The sequence below is a fragment of the Carcharhinus amblyrhynchos genome, chromosome 31 (assembly GCF_965287045.1).
Source record: "Carcharhinus amblyrhynchos chromosome 31, sCarAmb.v2.hapA, whole genome shotgun sequence".
Lineage (NCBI taxonomy): Eukaryota > Metazoa > Chordata > Chondrichthyes > Carcharhiniformes > Carcharhinidae > Carcharhinus > Carcharhinus amblyrhynchos.
Genome location: NC_137354.1, coordinates 15061529 through 15087471, shown reverse-complemented (window position 1 = coordinate 15087471; position 25943 = coordinate 15061529). Strand labels below are relative to the sequence as shown.

General features: G+C 43.1%; 1 protein-coding gene across 1 annotated transcript; it reads right to left on the bottom strand.

The window, feature by feature from the left end:
• Nucleotides 1-7877: 7877 nt before the first annotated feature.
• Nucleotides 7878-15362, bottom strand: LOC145360487 (uncharacterized). The gene is made up of 3 exons (XM_080215728.1): nt 14249-15362; nt 14046-14170; nt 7878-9978 (listed from the first exon to the last, which is right to left on the bottom strand). Exons 1-3 carry the CDS (start codon nt 15305-15307, stop codon nt 8289-8291), a joined length of 2874 nt encoding a protein of 957 aa, XP_080071854.1. The 5' UTR covers nt 15308-15362; the 3' UTR covers nt 7878-8288.
• Between the last annotated feature and the right edge of the window lie 10581 nt (nt 15363-25943).

Sequence of the window (25943 nt, the reverse complement as noted above, 5' to 3'; positions counted from 1 at the left end):
ACAGTATCCAGGCAACAAGGGAGCAGCTTTAGCCAAGATGGGAATAATGTCCAGTTTGTAATAGACAAATGAGAAAGCATTATGCTGGAAAGTAGTAAGCGATTGGCTGAAGTAGCTGACAAAGATTCACATTGATGTCTGGACATTAGGTTAAATATAATTTCATTTAATGTAAGGTGGAGAATCAGATTAAGAAAATGTATAACCGTCCTGTTTTTTGCTGATTAAAATTAGCACTTGATTTATTATTGTCACATGTATGTAGTGAAAAGTATTGTTTCTTGCGCACTATACAGACAAAACATACTGTTCATAGAGAAGGAAAGGAGAGAGTGCAGTATGTAGTGTTACAGTTATAGGTAGGATGTAGAGAAAGATCGACTTATTCGAGTGGTCCAGGTGTTCTGTATCTGAAACCATCGATATAATTTCTACCATTGATCACCAGTTTTGGACAAAGTTTTACCTTTATACTGTGACACTGGCTTCCTAAGTATAATTGACATCTTGTTGGAAAACCTACTAACAGCTTTTTTGATGACACAGGATGGGGTGACAGGTGACAGTTGGATGCCTCACCTTGTTTGGGTCAGTCACCACCCACAGATAGGAAGGAGTAAGCATCTAGTTGCTGGGTCCATAAGTTGACCAATCTGAACAGCGAAAGGGGTTGTGCAGGAAATGTCATTTCCATGTTTGGCTGTTAGGAGAACCACCTGCTTAGCAGTCGCAGGTAGAGAGAAATAAAAATTGAGAGTATTGATATGCTAATCTGGAAAACCAGGGACAGAATCCTATGATTGTCCAACTCAGCTGAGCATATTAGGAGCTACACGCTTTGAACTTAAGACTAGGAAACCAGAGGTGTGGGAGAATTTCAGTCTAGGCATCCGTGGTAGAGTTTTAAGTTTTATTTTTTAAGGGGATGGAAGTATCACTGGGAAATCTTAGAGTCATAGAGGTTTACAAAATGGAAGCAGGCCCTTCAGCCCAACTTGTCCATACAGCCCTTTTATTATATTTAATATAATATATTTATATATATATTTAAGTCATGGGTAGATAGGTTTCTGATAGACAGGGGAATTAAGGGTTATGGGGAGAAAGCAGGAAAGTGGAACTGATTCACTTCAGATCAGCCGTGATCTTATTGAATGGCGGGGCAGGCTCGAAGGGCTAGATGGCCTACTCCTGCTCCTATTTCTTATGTTCTTATTTAGCATAGGAGTTAACCTTTGTCAGTATTCAACTGGTAGTTATTTTCGGCAGGGGCTGGGAATTCTAAATTAGGGAAATTCCAGGAAAAATCTTTAAAAGATGGTTGAAATTGGGTCGATATTCGTAATTGGAGCTAAACAGTTAATTCCAATCGGACAGTGAAGAAATTGACCAAAGGGGAAATTGTATAGATTGTATCACCATCTGGTGGGAAATAATTAGTACGGCAGCAGAAGCAAATACATTGGAGATAGGAGGTAGGGAGGAATGGGTCCAAAGTTGGCTATGCTCCACAGAAGATAAAAGTATTCTGAAGATAGATCTGTTAGAACAACTGGGAGTTACACTTGACACCAGAGCAGGTAAAATCCATTGGCAAGGCTCTTACAAACAAAATTGATGAGTGTTACAGAATCAGCTGGCTTAGACTTCATCTTGGCAGCTAGAGATGGACCATGTGCTTTAGTTAGTGCTGCACATACACACCAGACACTTGGGAAAACAATAACTAATTTGGTTACACACATTCAGAAGGCAATCGAGAAGATGAAACAACCAACTTCTTGTTCGACCTGGGATTGGATGACTGGATGAATGGGTTCACTGGGGAAGAATATAATGCAAAGGGTAATGATTTGTGCGATGGTCATTTTGACTTTGTTTTTGATTGTGTGAGCAATCAAGTGTTCCTTAGTAACCAAGTACATGGGAGGTATGGCAGTAGTTGGGTCGCTTCGAGGGGGAGCAGAGTTAACAACAATCCCAAGTGCCCTTCCACCATATGAGAATTTGTTCTGGCAATCATCCATTGAAGATTCAGCACAGGCTGATATTAAGTTTCCAATTATGATTTTCAAATTTTATAGGGATTCTTGATTCAATGCAGTTAATCAAGTTTGCAGATAGTACAGAATTATTCATGATAATCACAGTCAGGTCAACTCAATTATAGAGTTAAGAATAGTTCTTTAGATGCACTTATAGCTGGCCTAGGTTTGGTCTAGCCGTATCAGCCAGAAGGGGGGATATAAAAGCGATTATCTTAGATTTCTTATTTTAGACAGAATACAGACACTGACAGAGCTAACAGCAGGAAGAAGAATGATAATTTACCCACATATGACTGCAATTAGAGAATTAAAACAAGCAACTATGATTTTAAGACATATAAGTTGATATTTTAAATGTATTTTGAAGTGTTTTGCTGTGATTATACTGTTAGTCAATGCAAGGTGCCGAAAGACATGATGGGAAAGTTGAATAGTTTAGAGCCAAAGGCCTGGGAACCCATTAGTTATCAAGCTCATATCTGGGAGATCATTATGAGGGAACATTTTTTTTTTGAAACTTTATGAATAGTTAATTCACAGCCCATAGATTAGGCATGACCCTGTATGCAGGAACACATGTTTATTTAGCTTAGCACTGAGCCAGTAGGAACTTCCCCTTTGACATTTATGGGAGCACCTACAGCATCCAGGCAACAAGGCAAATAGCTTTAACCAAGATGGGAGTAACATCCAGATTGTAATGGACAAATGAGAAACCATTATGCTGGGAAGTGCTAAGCAGTTGGCTGAATTATCTGACAATAATTTACATTGATGTCTGGACATTAGTTTAAAAGGAATTTTATTTAATGTAAGGTGGAGAATCAGATTAAAAAAGTGTATAACTGTCCTGTTTTTTACTGATAACATTTGAACTTATTTGAACGGTCCAGATATTCTGTATCTGAGACTATCAATATAATTTCTCCCATTGATCACTGGCTTTTAATAAAGATTTACCTTCATACTGTGACATTGGTTTCCTGAGTATAATTGCCACCTTGTCAGAAAACCCTGCTAACAGAGGGGGTGAGGGATACTCTGTGATTGGGGATGAGGGGGGTTTAGAGAGAGAGTGTGAAGGTGAAGTGCCAGGTGTTGGGGTCCAGGGGGGAGGGGGTCAGGACCATGGGGGAGGGCCTCCGATGTCCATGGAGGGGGTAGGGGGAGACCGTGTCCACAGCAGGGGAGTTGCTGGCAGGCGAGTTGCTGTTTTTGAGCTTTCTGCACGCGTGCGCATTAGGGAATTCTGATCCAAGCCACCGGCTTTTGGGCAATTTAAGCCTTGCCCCCTCTCCCTACAGGTGAGCATCAGTTTCTGCTGGTTTATTTGGTCTAAATGGATAAGATCGCAGTTTTAAATTCGCCCAAAAAAAGGGGTGAGGAACTCTCTCATTTTTCTAACTGTCCTAGACTTCGAAATTTTTTGGTAAGATCGCCCCCATAGTTTCAAAATATCCAGCACACATTTGGATTCTGATAAAGACAAACATTACTGTAGACACTAAGGTTATCACAGTCTTATGTGCTACAGTTTAGTTGCATTCAGATCTTGTTATATGATTCTCCCTCTGGCATCTATTAGCTTGTGTCAACACTTCCAATCTCAATCATAATTTCTTCACTTTGACTCTATGTTGAACCATTTTGTTACAGATATTACATAACTGTATTCCTGGGCAATTTAAAGAAAGCAGCAATTTGACATTGTAACTGTTGTACATGTTCAGTGATTAAAATAAGTCTTGTCGGTAGATGGTGCTGTGGGATACAATGGGGTCAAAGCATTTTAAATCACTGAGTCACGGTGCCAGGAGCCATAATGGAAAGTAAAACTTCGGCAAATATCATTTCAGGAATAAAGCAAAGGCCATTTAAAAGCACATTTAAGAACACATGTGTTTCACCACTGTTTGAATTACAAGGATAGGCTGGGACTTTTTCCCTGGAGCACAGGTGGATGAAGGGATAACCTTGCAGAGGTTCATGAAATCATAAGGGACGTAGATAAGGTGAATAGCCCAAGGCCTTTTCCCCAGGGTAAAGGAGTCTAAAACTAGAGGGCATGGGTTTAAGGTGAGAAGGGAAAGATTTAAAGGGACCTGAGGGGCAACTTTTTAACACAGAGGACAGTGCGTATATGGAATGAGCTGCCTGAGGAGGTGGTGGAGGTGGGTACAATTATAATATTTAAAAGATATTTGGACAGGTACATGGATAAGAAGGGTTTAGAGGGATATGGGCCCAAACACAGGCAAATGGGACTATTTCAGTTGAGGAAAGCTGATCGGCGTGGCAGGGTTGGGCTGAAGGGCCTGTCCCCATACCATGTCTCTCTCTGACTCTGATGCTGTGTGTGATACATGATGATCAGGTAGTACCTCCCACTTGTATATGCCAGGCAATTGCTTGCTTGAGCTGTGCCTTTATTGAGCAGAGTGGGTCCAGTGCCTCCTGGTAGCCAGGCGAGGTACGAACGCTGACACGTGACAAAGGCGGTAAGGCTGATTGTTGGGGAGAGCCACATTTCATTGCACCTTCTTGGTGGAAGGTTTTGGGAAACTCGCTGTGTTTATTCCACGATTGATGCCAGTTGCCCATTCCACTAATTTTTTTTTTAAATTAGTGCCACAAGTAGGCTTAACACTCCAAAGAAGTTACTGTGAAAATCCCCTAGTCGCTGCAATTCCAGCATCTGTTTGGATACACTGAGGGAGAATTTAGCACGGCCAATGCACCTAACCAATGTGTCTTTTGGACCGTGGGACGAAACTGGAGGAAACCCATGCAGACATGGGGAGAACATGCAGACTCCACATAGACAGTTACCCAAGCTGGGAATCGAACCCAGGTCCCTGGCGCTGTGAGGCATCAATGCCAACCACTGTGCCACCTTTTGCAGCTGCTCAGCTCTGCAGCTGTTGTATCTCTGAACGTTAGCTCTACAACAACAACTTACATTTATGTAATGCCTTGAACACCGTAAAATGTCTCTGGGCACTTTACAAAGGTTATTAAATAAGATCGGACTCCCCGCCGTACAATGAGATGTTAGGACTGGCGGCTAAAATTCTGCTCATTTCGGTTTGAAGGGATGGCTTAAAGGAGGACAGAAAGCTGGAGGGGTCGAGGGTGAAAATTCCAGAATTGAGCGCCTCAGCGAGAGAACTGCTGCCCTCTACTGGTGAGGCAATGGAAACGGGGATATGCAAGAGGTCAGAGTGAGAGGGGTACAGATTGTTCCGAGGTTTGTGGAGAAGGATTAGGTCACAGAGATAGGGGGGAGCGAGGACATGGAGGGATTCAAAGAGCAGGATGAGAATTTTAAAATCAATTTGTTGCGGACCGGGGAGCTAGTTGCAGTGAAGACATGACGATGGATGGACAGGACTTGGGGTGAGTTAGGATAGTGATTTGATTTGCAACTAACGACGTTTATTCGACCTACTTATGAATGCAGATCCCTCAGTCTGCACATTTAAAAAGAAGTCTACTCTTTCCCAGAATGTGGGCATCGCTGGCATAGCCAACATTTATTGCCCATTTCTAATTGCCTTTGGAAAGGTGGTGGTGAATGGCCTTTATGAACTGCTACAGTCAATCTACCCTACTTTTACTCCTTTTTTTAACTCGTTCGTGGGACATTGCCATCGCTGGCTGGCCAGCATTTATTGCCCATCCCTAGTTGCCCAAGGGCAGTTGAAAGTCAACCACATTGCTGTGGCTCTGGGGTCACGTGTAGGCCAGACCGGGTAAGGACTGCAGATTTCCTTCCCTAAAGGATATTGGTGAACCTGATGGGTTTTTTTTTGGACAATGGTTTCATGGTCATCAGTAGATTCTTAATTCCAGTTATTTTTTATTGAATTCAAATTCCACCATCTACCATGGCAGGATTTGAATCCGGGCCCCCAGAACATTAGCTGAGTTTCTGGAATGATAGTCTAGCGATAAAACCTCTAGAGCATTGCCTCCCCATAGTAAACTCTTACAGTGTCCAGGGTCACTGCTGAAGCAAGATGAACTCCAGGGTTGGGCTGATGCCTTTGTCCTGAGTGTTGCATTCAAAGCCAGATAGCCTCCTCCCCATCATTCTGTCTCGCTACACTGGATAAAGGCAAAACCTATCTTGTGGATGGGATTGCTGCCAGCCTTCTCTTAGAAACATGGGCACCCAAGCCAAGAGTGCCAGCCTGACCATCTGGTGCCAACTTTCTCCAGGCAATTAACCCACCGAGGGGAGTCACTTTTTATATATAAATATCAGATGTTGTTTGAGATCCAGGAATTGTTTGGATGCCCCATTAAAATGTCCAAGGTTTCACTTTATGTTGAGTGTCTCTTTAATTTGCATCATGTCCAGATGGGACAGAGATGAGGCATGAGACTTCTATCTAATTTTTTTCTGCATTACGCTCCTGAATCTGATGCAAAAGGCCAGAGGAAAGTTGACTTTCCTGCATTGTTGAGTCAGAGTGGTATAAAGCACAGTCCATCAGGGGATTCCCAGACCATTCTGCTCCACTGTCAAGTCAGAATGTGATTCTGGAGTTCCTCTGCCAATTCAGACTTAAAGCTTATTTATTTATTACTGTCACAAGATGGCTTACATTAACACTGCAATAAAGTTACTGTGAAAATCCCCCAGTCGCCACATTCCAGCGCCTGTTCAGATACACTGGGGGAGAATTTAGCACAACCAATGCACCTAACCAGAATATCTTTGGATTCTAAGGGGCAATTTAGCATGACCAATCAACCTAACCTGCACACCTTCCGACTGTAGGAGGAAACTGGAGCACCCGGAGGAAACCCATGCAGACACGGGGAGAACGTGCAAACTCCATACAGAGAGTCACCCAATCTGGAAATCGAACGCGGGCCCCTGGCGCTGTGAGGCAGCAGTGCTAACCACTGTGCCACCGTGCCACCCAAATTTTCTGTCAGTCAGGCAGGAATTAGACCACGGCTCCTTAAAAGTGACATTATAACCAAACACTTAACAATTCAATTACATGTCGAATAGGAGTAAAACCTTTGAGACGAGATTTGATTCACTTTTCTGTCAACAATTGCCTCAAGGAACAGTGCCTGCCATCTCATGCGAAAATATAGAGCGACATCAGCAAAATAAATGTAATAATGGACAAGTTATTCCTCATCTTCCTAGCTGTTGAGGTGTGGGGATAGGATTTAGATTAGCTGCCAGTGACCTTTGGAGCCAATTCCATTAATAAAACACAATGACGTTTAAAGGGACAATTTTGTTTCTCGATACTTCTCCTTAACGGACTCAATAACTGAATAAACCCGCATTGGGAGTGGTTATATACAGACTGAAAAAATTGGTCATGACAGCTTCTTGTTCCACACCTTGTCATCTTTTAAGCTTCTTTGTCGGCTGATTATAGATGATTCAAGGCTCTTAAGTTCAAACCAACTATTTTGAAAACAGGAATGCATTTAGCCATGATTTGATGTACAATTATTAAGTGTTTACAGAGTGCTAGGAGGGAGGGACCATGCACATTGAGCTGTGGGAGCTTGCTGTGTACAAACTGGCAGCTGTATTTGCCTCTGTACGAACATTGACTACACGTTAAAAGCAATTAATTAGTTGTGCCATACTTTGGAAAATCTTGGGGACATGGAGGCTGGAATTTTTCTGCCCCGCCCGCCACAGAATTGGAACGGGCAAGGGGCGGACTCTGGAAATGTCCTCAGTTGGGATTTTACAGTTTTGGGACGAGCGAGGTTCCGCCCACTCAATCCTTGATAAAGACACCACAAAATAAACAACTCACACTGAAACAGGTCCATTTTCTTTGACAAAGTGCATTTATTTGTGAATGGCATGTCGATTGCTACTTATTCATTGGTTACACTTGTAGCAACTATTAGTATAATTGAGGACTCAAAAATGTCTGAATTCCAACACGCAATGCGCATGTATTTAAATATATTAAAATCAACAGGAAAATTAAGGCTTTTTCTGTTGTATTGACATCAAAACTATTTCTCGAAGTTACCTGTAAGCACCCCATGGCAATGGCAATGTTTAATTGTGCAGTCACTCATGCAACAATAAATTAAAATTGAAATCATTCCCCTGAGAAAATCCCATAAATTCCTATTGCGGAAACATACATTTCATCTCTATGGTCTGAATTTGCTGAAGAGCCTGACCTTTACTGTGTAACATGCATTTCTCACTCTCTGGTCTATTAACTTTTCTCATGTTCATCTACTCTCTTTGACCTCATTTTTAGTATCTGCCGAGGCTGTCACAGTCTTCTCTTCCTTTCTCGTCTCCTCAATCACTTCCTTTTTCACAGTGCTGGTGATCGAGACTTTCACCACCTCCTCCTTGATCCTGCTGCTTTCCTCTGCAATTTTCTGAATGGATTCCGTTGAGGTTTTTGTCAGTTTCTTGTCGCTCTCCACTTCTTTCTCTTCCTTATCCAATTTGCTATCCAAGCCATTTATGACCACCCCTGGTGTTTTCTCCACCGATTGTGGGCTCTTGCTTTCGGGATTGCTGCTTGATTCTTTATCTGGCACTTTTTCTGCTTCTGAGGCCTTCACTGATTTTTCTTCACTCTCTTTGCTGTCCTCTTTTTTGTCATTCCCTTTGCCAGTCTTCGTTTCTTCTGATGCTATTTCCTTGTCTTTGCTGGCTTCTTTTCCCTCCTTCTTTGGAACGTCAGGTTCTTTGTCTGCCACTTTTTCCTCTTTAGACTTTTCTGGTTGCCCAGATGGCTCTGCCGCTTTTGAGACTTCACTCGCTTGCACTTTCTCGACTTTGACTGCCTGCTTTTCACTCTCTTTTTCTAATTCTTGAGGGGCAGCTTCTTTATCGTCTGCTTTTGTCTTTTCTTTCACTTTAAGTGACTCCTGTTCTGATTTATCCTGTTGCTTCCTATCTTTACTTTCCTCTGAAATGTCTTCTGTCACGGATTCAGGTTCATCTTTTTGACTTGTGACTGTTGCTTTTGAATCCTCTTTTTGTTGAGTCGTCTGGTCTTCATCCTGTTCCTTGGCAGTCCCTTTGTCTGCAGTACCGCCTGCCTCTGTCTGATCTTCCTCAGTAGCTGCTTGCTTCTCACTTTCATCTTCATCTTTTGCTCTTGCACTTTCTTTCTCTTTAGCCTCGGTTTTTGTATCCACTGTTTCTTGTTCTTCAGGCTCTTTTTTCTCTATCCTTTCCTCTTTGCCCTGTTTTCCTTCAGCGTTCTTTTCCTCCTCTGCGTCTTTTCTTTCTGTAGTTTTTTGCTGCTCAGCCTTGGCTTTGGTTTCTGTGGCTTCTTGTTCTCCGTTTGTCTCTGTAGCCTCTTCTTCTTCCCCTTTAGATTCTGTCATTTTTTCTTCCTCCTTTGTTTCAGCAACTTTGAGATCTTCAGTTTCTTTTGTTTTTGTCGATTCCTCTTCACTCTTTGTCTCCTTTGTCTCTTCTTCTTCGATCTCTTCTTTCCCTTCTGCACTTTCTTTCTCCTCAGATTCTTCTGCTGTTTCTTCCTCTTCGGCTTCTTTGCCCTCTACAGCTTCTTCCTCTGCACTCTCTTCTTTTGGTTCGCTCGTTCTCTCAGCCTCCTCTTCATCTGAAGCTTCAGCTGTCGTTGCCTCATCCTTGTCTTCGTCATCCTCCTGTTTAGTTTGGTCGTCCTCATCGAACCTCTCCCCAGACCCGTCATCGGAGGTGGCTCGTCGGACGGTATCCTCCAGCTCAGCCATATCAACTTCCTTCGTTGTTTCACTAATAATTTCTTCGACAAATTTGTACTGAGGGGCAGCTTTCGTGGGGGTCCCCTTGGTCTTTGCCGTGATGTACACTGAATGAGACATGGGTTGTGCCTGTCTGTATGTATACGTTGGAGGAGTGAAGGTACCTGCGATTGTGCCAAATCTGGTTTCTTCGCCTTCAAGAAGTTTCCTTCAGAAAGAAAAGCGAACATAGTTATGTACTTATGAGAGGGACTAAATCCGTACATGGACAAATGAAGCAATCTTCAATGATTTCGATCTGTTGTATATAGAATCATAGAATCCCCACAGTGCAGAAGGAGGCCATTCAGCCCATCGCATCTGCACCAACCACAATCCCAACCAAGTCCCATTCCCGTAACCCCACATTATCCTGCTAATCCCCCTGACACTAGGGTCAGTTTAACATGTCCAATCCACCTAACCTGCACGTCTTTGGAGTATGGGAGGAAACCGGAGCACTCAGAGGAAACCCACATAGACATGGGGAGAAATATGCAAACTCCACAAAGACAGTGACCCAAGGCTGGAATTGAACCCAGGTCCCTGGCGCTGTGAGGCAGCAGTGCTAACCAGTGTGCCAGCATGCCACATTAATAATTCTTTTGTCCCATGTTCACCTAGGTTTTACTTCTCCCCCTCTGTAAGCCTTTCACACTGCGCACCATGAAACTGAACAAAGGGCCAACTCCACACACCCCTGTCTCTGCTGCAATTGGGCCAGTGTACATGGCTGAAAGTAATATGAACTGAGCTCACGCCCTTCTTATTCTATTGTGAAACCACATGGCCTTTGCATGATACATGTGGCTTTCCCATGAGAGCATTGCTTGTGGCCAGTTGTGTGTTAAATGACAAATCATCAACCCAAACCAAGGGATAATTCTACCCTTCTCTCCCCTGTTGGTAGCACTCTTTATTTCAAGTCAGAAGATTGTATAAATCTACATTGCTTCCAAAGTAGATGGTAGCCAAGCATGCACTTTCCATCACACTGCCAATACATTGGCTATCAAGTCCCACTTATATAAACCCACATCACCCTCTACAAAGATGGCGGCCAAGCATGTGCCTTTCAGCACATTGCCAGCACATTGGCTATCAAGTCCCACTCCAGGACTTGAGCACAAAAGTCAAAGCTGATACTTCAGTGCAGTATTTAGGGTGTGCTGCACTGTTGTAGATCCCATTTTTCACATCAAGTCATTGAAGTGAGGCCATGTTTGCTCTCTCAAGTGAACACAAAGGATTCCATGGAGCTACTTGGAAGAAAAATAGAGGAATTGTTCCTGGTGTCCTGGCCATCATTTCTCCCTCAATCATTACCCCAAAAAACATTCCTTTCTATCTTTAGAATGCAAGCGCCGTTAACAAGGGCAGAACAGACCCAAGGAGCTGAAGGAGATGGTTAGACACATGTAAACTATTTTGTCATAGGAGCACCACAGACAAATATAGGGGCATGATAGACAAGTATGGAGATATCATTGACTAATATAGGGATATCAGACTAATATAGGGATATCATACACAAATATAGGGGAATCATAGACTAATATCATACACTAATATAGGGGAATCATAAACTGATATAGGGGAATCATAGACTAATATCATACACTAATATAGGGGAATCATAAACTGATATAGGGGAATCATAGACTAATATAGGGGAATCAGACTAATATAGGGGAATCATAGACTGATATAGGGATATCATAGACTAATATAGGGATATCATAGACTAATATAGGGGAATCATAGACTAATAAAGGGGAATCATAGACTAATATAGGGGAATCAGACTAATATAGGAGAATCATAGACTGATAAGGGGTATCATAGGCTAATATAGGGGAATCATAGACTGATATAGGGATATCATAGACTAATATAGGGATATCATAGACTAATATAGGGGTATCATAGACTAATATAGGGGAATCATAGACTAATAAAGGGGAATCATATACTAATATAGGAATATCATAGACTAATATAGGGGTATCATAGACTAATATAGGGTTATCATAGAGGAATATAGCGGTATCGCATATAGGGCATCATAGACAAATCCAGTCCTACCCTCCTCCAGTGTACCCCTATATGTTCTCCAATTAGAATCACCTCCAGTTTAAGATATTTTGAATGACATGATATTAACTCACATTTATTCCATGAAGGTCTGTAGCTGTAACACTGAAATATGTTCCATATCATCTAATATGGAAATGTCACTGATATCTCTCCGCATTGATGCTGAATGTAACATATAGATGTCAAAAACGAAATTGTGTGGCCTGTCCCCAGGTGATAGGGTCCACATCAGATGGACAATTCCTCTGCTAACTCAGTCAGACCCCAGTGGGAATGGACACAACACACTCCCAGCTTCAGAAAGATATTGTTCCCTTTAATGCGTTGTTGGAATGGGACAAAGGGCTCTAACTCTCTGCTAAACCCCAAGAGTGGAGAGAAGTGGCTCAAAACACTTCAATAAAATTGAATCTGATTTTTAATTTACTGCAAAATGATAAGAGAAAAACTTCCCGAATTCGAGTGATTTTTGTCCTCTGTACAATAAATGTGACTTCCAAAAATTCCTCATAAAAGATTTTTCCCCAATCTGTTCCCGTCATCCCGGGAATGCAGTTAAGTGTAAATCTATGTGCGTGTGTGAGATCTGGCGTGTCCCCACCGTGTTTCTGATGCAGTCTCTTTCTCTCTCCTTCGTGGAAGGGTGCAGCAGGAGCCTGGGCTGCGGAACACTGCAAAACTGCCGCATGTTTTCACCCACCAACTTTACTGCTGTTTACACCCAGCCCACATCAGCCACCCACCCTCCAAACTGCAGCACCCACCCTCACCGCAGACTCACTCCGAGCGACAGCTGCACTGCTTCCAAGTGTACCACAACTTGCAGTGAAACACATTTATATTGTGTGTGTGTGTGCGGGTTAGTTCAGCGCACTGAGTGCTTGAAACCAAACTGATTGACTTGATCGATTGGCAAGTCATTTGGCAGCACCTCCCCCCCACCCCCCGCCCTGCCACCACCTCTCGATTCTCTCAGCCAGTCCCTCCTCCCTCACTGCAATTTGTGTCATTCAGCATAACGTTGAAACTACACACACACACACACACACACAGTCTCTGATTTTATTGAAGTCTATCCTCGCGTCTCCGTTCGTGTTAACTCTCTCAGCACCGACTTTGGAAATGCCTGTTGTGCCAAGAAGAGCTAGTAGGTGTTCGGGAACCCTGTAAATGTGCAGGATGTTTAATGTACCAGGGTCTGGGAATAAAATGAAAGGTGTGCTGATTTGGTGCAGGTTACAACGTGAGTTCCCGGGGTGAAAATGATTTCGTCTTCACTTTTTTTTAAAAGGAGAAAGGATTGGTAGAGGAAATACTTCGCTTTAAACAATGTATATACCTCTAATATTTCTCGTGGTCATTATAATTTCAACCCCCACTTTTCGCATAGTGGTTGGGCGAGGAATGTGATATTAAAAACTGTTCTTCAGATTCCAGCATCCGCAGTATTTTTGCCTTTAATATAGGAATATGACCTAGCTGGTTTGGAGTTGACTTGTTGGGTTTTGTTTTGCGATTGCTATTAGCCAGAGGTAGGATGTAGGAGGGGTGGTTTGTTTATTTAATGCATCAATCCCGCTGACAGGGGCGCTAATATCTCTGGGAGCTGCAGAAAGGAGTGAAACTCATATTCAGGAATACTGCAGAGCAGTAACAAGTTATGACGCAAATTACTTAACCCCTGCTAGGTGTTGCAGCTTCTTACAAGGGAGAATATTGTTTGGCTTCTATTCTCTCTATAGGCTGCCATTAGCAGCCTTTCCCCTTATTTTTGTGACTATGAATCATCTGTCATCCCCTCAGGATTAATATCTCCCATTTTCCATTCCTTTTAGCTTTTACAAAGTGCTGGAAACTTGAGACTGTCCAGCACTTCCTCTTTTGGTTCCACCTGGGAACCTCAGCTTTTTTCCCTCCTAACAGATGCTGCCAGACCTGCTGAGATTTTCCAGCATTTTTTCACCTGGTTTCAGATTCCAGCATCCACGGTAATTTGCTTTGATATATTGCTTGGATGTTGTAAAGGGTAATATTCCCCCTGTGTGTGCGTGTGTGTGTTTCTGTGATCTTCACGTAGTGAGTGCCATTCTCAGAATCCCTCTCTGGCTGGGCGCTGCTGCAAGCTTCAGGGAATCTTACCTGTAAGAGGCGATCTCCACATCTAAAGCCATTTTGACATTCAGCAGATCCTGGTACTCCCTCAGGTGATGGCTCATTTCCCACTTTGTATTTTTCAGCTCGTTTTCTAGTTGTTGAATGGTGTCCTGCAAAAGGTAAAGGTTTGTTATAAAATGAGAAAGACCGGGGCGGTGGAGGGGGAAAAGCAGTGGAAGGATTCTCACCTGGTAGTGGACCAGTTCCGCATCGTGCCTTTCTTCAATGTCATTGAGCTGTTTCTCCAGAGATTCTTTGGTGCCCCTCACCGTCTCCAGCTCGATACTCTTTGACTGTAACTGCTTGCGGTACTCGCTGATCTCCTGCCGAGTGCTCTGGATGGCTTCGTTGTTGATCTCTGCCGCTTCGTTGAGTTTGGCCACTTTGCATCGGAACCACTCCTCTGCTTGTTGCATGCTAACGTTGGTGTAGCCTTCCATCTGAGCCCGGATCTCCCTCAGAGCCCCCGTCAGGTCGGGTTTGAGATAATCCTTCATCTCCACACTGACCTGGGAATCTTGGATCTGGGAGAAGAGCTCAGCCACCTCTTCCTCGTGATGGTTCTTCAAGAAGACTATCTCCTCGGCCAGGGACTGGGCTTTCTTCTCCAATTCCAGCTTCAGCAGCTGAGCCTCCTCCGTGTCTTTCTTGCACACTCGGATGTTGTTTTCCAGCTCATCCCGAAGCCTGGCTTCTTCCTCCAGTTTCCCCTTGAGTTGCTGCAGATCTTCCCCCAAGTGTTCCCTGTCCAACAGAACCTGGGTCTTCTGGTTCTCTGCTTCCTGGATCAGCTCTCTGAGCTCTCGGATCTCTGGGCAATAGATGCTGGCCAGGCGGCTGGAAGAGTTTTGTTTTTTCCTTAGCTCCCCAATCTCAGTCTCCAAACCTTTATTGTGTTGCTCCAGCTGTCGGACCTTGTCAATGTAGCCGGCGAAGCGGTCATTCAGACCCTGCATCAACTCTTTCTCGTTAACCCCCATCACCTTGTAGTCCTCGCTGTAGAGAGGGGAGTGGGTCAGTTCCACACTCTCCGAGGACCTAGGGGCTCCCCCTGCGCCGTAGCCCCGGGCACTGGACAGGCTGCTCCGCTTGGCAGAGGAGCTGAAACTGCTGCCCGTCGCCCTGGACCAGTTCTGGGCTCGGTAACCGGGGGCTGAGTAGCCCAGGCTCCGGACCAGGCTCCTGGAAGGATCAGGGTGCACCTTGCGATAGGGGGAAGTGCCCAGAGAATCCCAGCCGTAGCTCATCCTTGCTACCACTGGCCGCTCTGCCTGCGAGAATGCGGAGTCACTGTTCTCCCCCTGCTTCTTATATAGGGCATGGGAAGACCGCAAGATCCAGCCTGTGTACTCACTTTGCTATTCTGAAGGGGAATTGGCCGCTCGGTGACGCACGCTGAGTTTCTGACTTCTGCATTTAAAGTGGCGATGTGAAAAAAACAGAACTAAAAATAACTCTAGTTATACCTTACATCAAATAAGCAGCGTCTCTAGTTAAAGTGTTATTTTGCTAAACAAGTGAAGGGTTCGGATTTCATTCAAAGTACAGAAGATTAGTTTTTAGACGATTTAGTAATAGTTCAGGAACTTTACTCCTACATAAGCTATCAGTTATAATTGATATCTATCAATCTTTCTATCAATCTCTATTATAATTGATAAATGTATAATAATATAATTAATATATTAATTGTATAATCAATTATCAATATTATATAATTGATAATATAATTCATTACCAATATAGTTGATAGATGTATAATAATTGAATATATAATAACTAAATAATAATTTAATGTATTATAATTGACAATTTTGACAAAGGGTCATTTAGACTCGAAACGTCAGTTCTTTTCTATCCTTACTGCCAGAACTGCTGAGATTTTCTCTTTTGGTATCAATTATAACTCTTGACTGGAGCATTCAGTAGAATTCTTGTCTTTTTTAATAAAATACATTCAGATTCTGAACGCGTTTTACCCCCATCCAGAAACACGTCAACAACTGCAGTGTTCTTTCCTGCAGGGGGGTAACACTGATTCCTCCCACATTCTTACATGTTTTCTGCTGTCGAAACCACTAGATAGATTCTTCTGCGAGATCTCAGAATCATGACATTTCTGAACATTGTTGGTCGAATTTTCAATCCAGAACCTATTTTTTTCTCTCTCTGCTGGGAATGGGACACTTGTCAGTGAGACTCAATGCAGTAATTGTTAGCACTCACAGCAAATGTGGGTCTTTTTTGAGATTTTTTAACATGTGTAGTTTCGCAGGATAGGGATGGAGGAGGGGATGTTAGGGATCCTATATTTTTGCCCTGGGCTGGGCCTTGCTGAACGATTACAGTGCATGTGGAATTAAAATTGCGGTCTCCAAGTTGGTCAGTTAGTAACCTTTCCTTTAAAATGAGAATGATTCCTCTCAAATAATGTCTCAGTTTTCAGATTCATTGCAGCGCTGGGACAAATATTAACTACATCATAGGAACCAATTTCCTCTCTCTCTCTCTCTCTGGTATTTAAAGTTTTGCATATGATTTTTTAAAAATAGGAGTGATGTGTTAATGTTATTAATATTCCAAGGCACAGTTCCATTTCAAGGCAGTCTTTCTGCATTGAAATACAGCAATCATTGGTTTTGTCTTATAACAGGAGGCTGACTCTGGTGAGTGAATATATAACCTGATTCCCCGCGCATAAATGGTCAGAAACATATCTTATGAGGATGAGCTAGCTTTCGCAGCCAGAATATCATGGTGAGTTGGTGGATTTCTAAGGTGAATTCAGGCAGGGATTCTGGCGACTTCCTGCACACATCCGCAGAAGCAGTTCTGTTTTTCGCCGACTCTGCTCACCAGCTTGGAGTAGAATTTGTGATGATGATATTGAAGTGTGTGCCACGTGCTGTAAAGTTGAAACTGGCAAGTGAATCTTAATGCTTGGAAATGTGGCGCAGGAAACCTGTTCATGTAGTTGATGCTGGATGTAACTGAGAGCGAGATGCCACCAGTGCCAAGTGTACATATGTTCCAGTCAGTGCTGCATCTCGATGCTGTGCTCTGTTCTCAAGCATTCCGCTGAGAAGGTGGCCATCGATTTATTTTTGTCCTGAGGAGTTTATTTTAGGAGATCTATCACTTTGGGGAGGCACAGTGGCACAGTGGTTGGCATTGCTGCCTCACAGTGCTAGAGACCTGGGTCCGATTCCTGGTTTGGGTCACTGTCTGTGCAGAGTCTGCATGTTCTCCCCGTGTCTGTGTGGGTTTCTTTCGGATGCTCCGGTTCCTTCCCACAGTCCAAAAGACATGCTGGTTAGGTGCATTGGCCATGCTAAATTCGCCCTTCAGTGTACCCGAACAGGCATCAGAGTGTGGTGACTAGAGGATTTTCACAGTAACTTCATTGCAGTGTTAATGTAAGCCTACTTGTGACTAACAAATTAACTTTAACTTTTGAAGTGATCTGCTCTGATAGAATTGTCTTTGTTCTTTATGTAGATACAGCTCTTACCTGGGGTATACCACCAAATTGAATCAGTACATGAGATTTATGCCAGCAATTACTGTTCCCAATATAGTAAAAGTTTTATCTTTTCATACAAATGAAATACTTCGACCATAAACCATCTAATGGGTCTCATTTGAGAATTCAGCCCGTTCTTGTGCAGTGCAGAAGCTTTTGCAAAGTAAATATTTAATGCAAAGAGTGAGGATGTTGCAACAATTGTCATTCACTCTGTGGTTAAGTTGTGCCAAGCTGTTTTTCAGCCTGTGTGTGTTTTCCCAAAGGGATAAATCCCAGGACTGACGCATTTCATTGAGCTTTGTACATTGGACATTGATGTTCACTTGTGACAAAAGTAACATGAGTGAGATGCATCCTGTTTTAAAAGGCTTAGGAGGTATTGACTTGCACAATTTCAACTGCTTCTTTATGTTTTCTTCTTCCATTCCCTTTACTGCCTCCTTATAGAGGTATACAGTGCAGAAAAAAGGCCTTTGGGCCCATCACACCTGCACCAATCGAAGAGAAACCACCTAACCGTTCTGATAGGGTACTGATCAAAACCCCAAGGTATGTTATGAAGTCATAACAGACCCCAACAATTCTTCTACTTCAGCATTTAAAGTTTATTTATTATTAGTCACAAGTAGGCTTACATTAACACTGCAATGAAGTTACTGTGAAAATCCCCTAGTCACCACAGTCCAGTGCCTGTTCTGGTCAATATCTAACCAGCACTCTTTTCAGAATGTGGGAGGAAACCAGAGCGCCCGGAGGAAACCCATGCAGACATGGGGGAAATGTGCAGACTCCACACAAACCGTGACCCAAGCCGGGAATCGAACCTGGATCCCTGGTGCTGTGAAGCATCAGTGCTAATCACAGTGCTACTGTGCTGCCTTCATTTTGTGCGAGGACGTTTCACTCCAATTGCGATTCTATTGACAAACTAGGGAGTTTTTGTGAAAACAAACTTTATTAAAGTTTGGCGATGGTGCAGAGGGACCTCGGGGTCCTTGTGCATGAGTCGCAAAAACCCAGCTTGCAGGTGCAGCAGGTGGTCAGGAAGGCGAATGGGATGCTGGCCTTCATAGCGAGGGGGATTGAATATAAAAGTAGGGAGGTCTTGCTGCAGCTGTATAGGGCATTGGTGAGGCCGCAGCTGGAGTACTGTGTGCAGTTTTGGTCGCCGTACTTACACAAGGATATTTTGGCCTTGGAGGGAGTGCAGAGGAGGTTTACTAGGCTGATGCTGGAGTTGAGGGGGTTGAGCTATGAGGAGAGGCTGAATAAACTAGGCTTGTACTTGTTAAGAGTTTAGAAGAATGAGGGGAGATCTCATTGAGACATATAAGATGATGAATGGGATGGATAGGATAGAGGTGGAGAGACTCTTCCTGCTCAGAAAGGACAGTAGGACTAGGGGGCACAGCCTCAAGATAAAGGGGGGGCGGTTTAGAACGGAGTTGAGGAAGAACTTCTTCACTCAAAGGGTGGTGAATCTCTGGAATTCTCTGCCCATTGGAGTAGTGGAGGCCACCTCGCTAAATATTTTTAAGACGCGGGTTGATGGGTTTTTGATAAGAGAGGGGATTAAGGATTATGGGGAGAGGGCGGGAATGTGGAACTGAGCCACAACAGATCAGCCATGATCTTATTGAACGGCGGGGCAGGCTCAAAGGGCTAGATGGCCTACTCTTGCTCCTATTTCTTATGTTCTTAAACAATATAGTTTAACAAATGAATCAGCACAACATTTAACATTTGAACAATACTTAAACATGACAAGATGTTAACTGTTAACCTATCCCTATGAGTTCCAGTTCAATGAATATTCCTCTTAAAGACTTAAAACCCCTCTTGAATCAGTTGGCCATCACACAGGCTTAAAGTTTTAAATTTATTTATTGGTGTCACAAGTAGGCTTACATTAACACTGCAATGATATTACTGTGGTGACCCTAGATGCCACACCCCGGCGCCTGTTCAGGTACATTGAGGGAGAATTTAGCATGGCGAATGCATCTAACCAGCACATCTTTCGGACTGTGGGAGGAAACTGGAGCACTCGGAGGAAACTTTGGAGAGAGTGCAAAGAAGGTTCACTGGGATGTTGTCTGGTCTCAATGGTGTTGGCTGTGAGGAGAGATTGAGCAAACTAGGATTGTTTTCACCCAAAGGACAGAGGCTGAGGGGAGAGCTGATTGAGGTCTACAAAATTATGAGAGGCATCGACAAGGTGGACAGTCAGAGACTTTTTCCCCAGAGTGGAAGTGTCAGTTACAAGGGGGCACAAGTTCAAAGTGAGAGGTGGAAGGTTTAAGGGAGATGTGTGGGGGAAGATTTTCACACAGAGAGTGGTGGGTGCCTGGAACGCGCTGCCAGAGGAAGTGGTGGAAGCAGGTACATTAGCAACATTTAAGAGGCATCTGGATGGGTACATGAATAGGGAGGGAATAGAGAGATATGGACCGAGAAAGTGCAGAAGGTTATTTCCTAGTCTAGTTAGGACATCATGATCAGCCCCGGCTTGGTGGGCCAAAGGGCCTGTCCCTGTACTGTACTGTTCTTCATTCTTTGTACTATGCTTTGTGTATGCATTTCACATTGGATGTTGGTTAACTACAGCTGCAGGTTGTGCTGAGATTTCAGCTGCACATTGGACAGCGCTTGCTCTACCTCTGAATGTTTCAATTCCTCACTAGCTTTGATATATATCAGTCAAAATACATTTCCTCAGGCTGGCCCAGCCAAAAGCTGAGTGATGTTTGATTTGGCAGCAGGGGAAACGCTGATTACTGCCTTGTTAAGTACTTGGCAGTCATTTAGTGAGGGACTTTACAAGCGAGTGTGGTGGACACAATGTGGGTGTGAAGTGGTTTCTTTGGTGAGCCAGCATGTTATTTATTAAAAGTTCTGGACTCTCATTTGGCCTTGCTCTTGCAGCCATCTGCTCATCCTCCTGTTCCACTGTTTCTCCTTGTGAAACCTCCTGTGCTGATGGGGTGTTCAATGCAGAGCTTCCTTATCTCCAGCCTCTGGTGAGCAATTGCCTAGAAGTGGGGAAGAGTTAACTTTAATAATGCCTGACTCTGAGCAGTTCTCTTCCATGTGTTCATCCTCCTTCATTTCGGCCTCAACAATAAAGATATTTCCATTGAGAATTCGTGTTTACAGCACAAAGCTGGCACAGTGGTTAGCACTGCTGCCTCACAGTGCCAGGGACCCCAGCTTGGCGGTCAATGTCTGCGGATTCTGCACATTTTCTGTATGGGTTTCCTCCGGATGCTCCGGTTTCCTCCCACAATCTGAATGACGTGCTGGTTAGATGCATTGGTGATGCTAAGTGCTCCCTCAGTGTACCCAAACAGACACTGGAGTGTGGCAACTAAGGGATTTTCACAGTAACTTCATTGCAGTGTTAATGTAAGCCTATTTGTGACACTAATAAATAAACTTAGAACTTTAAAAATGTGAGCAGAGTTGAGGAAAAACAGCATTAAAATTCTGGTGCCATTGTGATAGATTTGAGTGGGAAGCTTTGAGATACACTTTCCTCTGTTGACTACCTTCACCCAAACCAACATACAGACACGTTTAATCTTTGCCATCCATCCCGTCTGAATAACTAGCTAGCTTGGTTCAATCCATTGGTTACATAGCATCTTTTTATATTCCATTGTTAACTACACCTTGCAACATCATCAGATAATTACAGATCAGAATGGCCATTGAATTTATCTCATCCATCCCGAATGATCCTAACATCATGCACCCAGTATGTGTGTTTCAGAAGTTTCCAGCTTTTATGCCTCCACTATTCTATCTGAAAGTTAAAACTATCGGTTGATCAGACAATAATTCCTTCATACCGGTCCAAAAACTGGTTGTATCACAGCTTGGTATGGCTCCTGCTCTGCCCAAGACCGCAAGAATCTACAAAAGGTCATGAATGGAGCCCAATCCATCACGCAAACCAGCCTCCCATCCATTGACTCTGTCTACACTTCCTGCTGCCTCAGAAAAGCAGTCAACATAATTAAGGGCCTCACACACACCATGCCAACATACTATCATGTACCAACTTATTCAAACTTCTTTCCTGCTGTCATCAGACTTATGAATGGATCTACCTTGCATTAAGTTGATTTTTCTTTAAACCCTAGCTATGACTGTAACGCTACATTCTGCACCCTCTCCTTTCATTGAATCATAGAATCATAAAAACCCTACAGTGCAGAAAGAGGCCACTTGACCCATCGAGTCTGCACCGACCACAATCCCACCCAGTCCCTACCCCCATAACCCTACATATTTACCCTAATCCCTCTAACCTATGCAAGTCAGGACACTAAAGGGCAATTTTAGCACGGCCAATCAACCTAACCCGCACACCTTTGAACTTCTCTATGAATAGTATGTTTGGTCTGTATAGTATGCAAGAAATAATACTTTTCACTATATACTAATACATGTGACAATAATAAGTCAAATCAATTGTCTTTTACCAGCTTGAACCTGTGTCTCTTTGTTCTGTGTTTTGGGATAACATTTTTTCAGCTTCAACCTTTGCAAAATCATCTCTCTAACTTCTATCTTCCAAGTTGAAAAACTGAAATCTCAATTAGACTTTCCCCACAATTCAGACCGTTCATATTGGAAATCTACTTTGATGCTTTGCATTTGCATCCAGTGTCTGAATGTTCAGTTTGTTGGTATCCCAGTGCATTATTCCAACTGCTACCTGACCAGAGAGATCTAAAGTTAAAGCTTATTTATTAGTGTCACAAGTAGGCTTACATTAACACTGCAATGAAGTTGCTGTGAAAATCCCCCTAGTTGCCACACTCCGAAGCCTGTACAGGTCCACTGAGGCATGGCCAATACACCTAATTAGCATGTCTATCGGACTATGGGAGGAAACTGGAGCACCCAGAGGAAACCCATGCAGATATGGGGAGAACATGCAGACTCCATACAGACAGTGACCCAAGCCAGGAATCGAACCTGGGTCCCTGGCACTGTGGGGCAGCAGTGCTAACCACTGTGCCACCATGTTGCCTAAAGACTGAATATTAATATTTATATTCTGTTGTTTTAGCTATGTACCTGAACCTCCTATTAGCGTTGCTGATTGTTGTTCAAGCTTAGACATCCTTTTTGTGGGAGTTACGACTTGCATTTGTATAGTGCCTCTTGTAAAATATATCCTAGGATGCTTCACAGCATTTTAATCAACAGAAGAATCGGGCACCAAGTCAAAGTGAGAAATTCTCAGACAAATAGCCAAGATTATAGGTCAGAGCTGGGTTTTAAGGCTGAGAGAGGTTTAGTGATTTTAATGTGGGTCTTAAGTGGCACAGAGGGGCAATGCACAAGAGGCCAGAGTTGGAGAAGCAAAGAATTAGAGGCAGCGGTTTGTAGGGCTGGATATGATGACGGAGATAGAGAGGGGCAAGGCTGTGAAAGGATTTAAACACAACATGTTATCGCTCTAACTTGTGACTGGGATAGAACAACACTTTTTATTAGAATTACAGAATTTTATACCCAATTAAAAGCAAAATACTTTGGAAGCTGGAAATCTGAAACAAAAACAGAAAAGGCTGGAAATGCTCAGGCAAATCTATGGAGAAAGAAACAGAGTAAAAGTTACCAGTCTGCAGACCCAGAATGTTAACTCCATCTCCCTCTCCACTGACCTGCTAAGTATTTTTGGAATTCAGTACTTTTATTGGAAATTTTCTCCCTAACTTTTTTGTAAACTTACCATTACATAACACAGCTCACAGCTCCCCTGTGGTCAGTTTAAAATGAGTATTTTCTCTTTTCATCTTGTGATTGCTCATTTGGTCTGTGTGAGTGGATAGTAAGTTCATTGTATGATGTGATAACTCTGTCCCAGTCACAGATCTTACAGCACTGCCAGGGGACTTTCACAGTAACTTCACTGCAGGGTTAGGTAAGCCTAATGTGACACTAATAAATTAACTTAAAACTTAGGAATGCACCAAATCTCACTTATTTTTCATGGATCCAGATTTTTTTCTTTTAATCATTTGGTTCAGACTCCTGCTTCAGTCCTTTATTAGAATCATAGAATCCCTATAATGCAGAAGGAGGCCACTCAGCCCATCAAGTCTGCACCTAGCACAATCCCAACCAGGCCCCATTCCCGTAACCCCCCACATATATACGTTGCTAATCCCCCTGACATCAGGGTCAATCAACCTAACCCGCACACCTTTGGACTGTGGGAGGAAACTGGAGCACCCGGAGGAAACCCACACAGACACGGGGAGAGCGTACAAACTCCACATAGACAGTGACCAAATGGTGGGAATTAAACCTGGGTCCCTGGTGCTGTGAAGCCACTGCGCCACTGTGCCACCCCAAGTATAATTCCGTCTTCTTTAACAAGTTTGTTTCTGACTGGTTAAACTTCCAAGTTTTTACCTTTTTTCACAGATCTATTTCAAATTGATCTATGTCACTTTTCAAAAAATTCGAAGTGACACGTAGCTATTGTACAGAATATTCTTCTAAGTCTGTGCTGACACAGATGGCTCTCTGATCTAATGCTTTCTTGTCTCTCTATGGTCCATATCCCTCCATTCATGTATCTATCCAGATGCCTCATGAACGTTATTGTAGAATCTGCTTCCACCACCTCTGGCAGCACATTCTAGGCAATCACCATCTTCCGTGGGCCAAACAGTCACTAATAGCTACAGGTTCCACCTGTACTCACAGCCAGCATACAGAAACATTTTATACACCTCTGTTTCTTCCTGCTCCATCATACCCAGTTTGGTGCGTGGGCTGCCATCTCCTTCATCTCCCGTATATGGTGTCATTGCCCATATCTGAAAGTACTCTATCCATTTTGCCATCTCGTTTCAAATTTCTGAAACCTTCCTTTAATAATCCAGGCTTGGACAGAGCGGATGGTCAAGGGTCTTTTTCCCAGGGTCAAAAAAATTACTCGGGGCCGGGGGGGCCATAGGTTGAAAGTGAGAGGGGGGAAAGTTTTAAAGAGATGTAAGGGGCAAGTTTTTCACATAGAGGGTAGTGAATGCCTGGAATGCACTGACAAAGGAGGTGGTAGAAGCAGATTCTATAACAATATTCAAGAGGCAACTGGATAGATACGTGAATTGGCAGGGAATAGAGGGATATGGACCACATAGAGGCAAGAAAATATTAGATTAGAGAGGCATCGGTGTCAGCACAGGCTTGGTGGGCCGAAGGGCCTGTTCCTGTGCTGTGCTGTTCTTTTGTTCTAATAGCTCCGAGTCCATCTAAAGGTCGGTGGCTTGCTTGAGTGCCAACTGTCAGTAAACTCTCTGGAGCATGTCTCAATCTTTATTCAAAATGTCTGTCTATTTCACAGTGGATGTCTTCTGTCTAGCCACTAAATGGCTTCATACAGTTTTAATGCAGCATTGCCGGTGCAATGAATCTGGAACGCAGCATAGGGAAGCACGAGGAAAAGGAAGGATGTAGAAATGTCTATCTGGAGGTTCAGGGAGAAAGAAGGAGAGGGTACGTTTGTGAGTCAGAATTTGATAGCTATGTAAGAGAAGGATCATTGCTTAGTGGTTGTTCCAAATGAGAGTATGAGGAGTAATCACCTCAAAGTTCTACAAACTAATAAATGGATCAGTTTCGTGAAATTGCTACACTTGCTCAGCATTGAACTCAGAAAGTTAGGGCTGGTATTTAGGAGCTTAAGGATACATCTATTGGTGAAATTTATTTGGAGTCTCATGCTTACAGGTTGTAAATTATTCTTAGAAGTTTTTTTTTAAATGTTACAGTGCAATATTAAGGACAGAAAGAAACACAGTTAACCTTTTCCCTAATTACCTTGGGAAAGTATGGAAAGATTGCAAAGGACTTTGGGTTGACAAATGGAAAAGTCAAACTGTAATGATTCCAGGTAAAATCTATCAGCTTTATAATGTGAATTCAATTATCTCAGAAGCTCAACTCACTTGCATTATGGCATTTAGTGTTCCAGTCCCTTTGGAGAGGTCATATCATAATTGCTTTTGCCTGAGCTCAGTTTTTTTTTCACAATAGCTCCATTGTAGTTATTTCTGGAGTGACAGTCATTCCACAATCAAGAGAAATGCCTTGCATACTGCAGAAATAAATGACGTTTTCCGAGAAATTGACACTTGCCGTAGATTTTACTGTCAGATTCCAGTGCTGGATCAAGAAAGGCAGTATTTGCACCTTTCATTCTGTTCTGTTGGAATGACAACTTTGTTTGAGGCCCACTTATCTCAAATCAACGATTCCCCCTGATGTGAAAATTAAAGCAGCTTGACTGTCAACCATGATAATCTGGATTTTTTTCATTCATTCGTGGG

Coding starts and splice junctions, on each gene's coding strand:
- LOC145360487 (XM_080215728.1), bottom strand. CDS start 15,307: ATGAGCTACGGCTGGGATTCTCTGGGCACTTCCCCCTATCGCAAGGTG. Junction 14,171..14,248: donor CGGAACTGGTCCACTACCAG/GTGAGAATCCTT, acceptor TACCTTTTGCAG/GACACCATTCAACAACTAGA. Junction 9,979..14,045: donor GTGGAGATCGCCTCTTACAG/GTAAGATTCCCT, acceptor TTCTTTCTGAAG/GAAACTTCTTGAAGGCGAAG.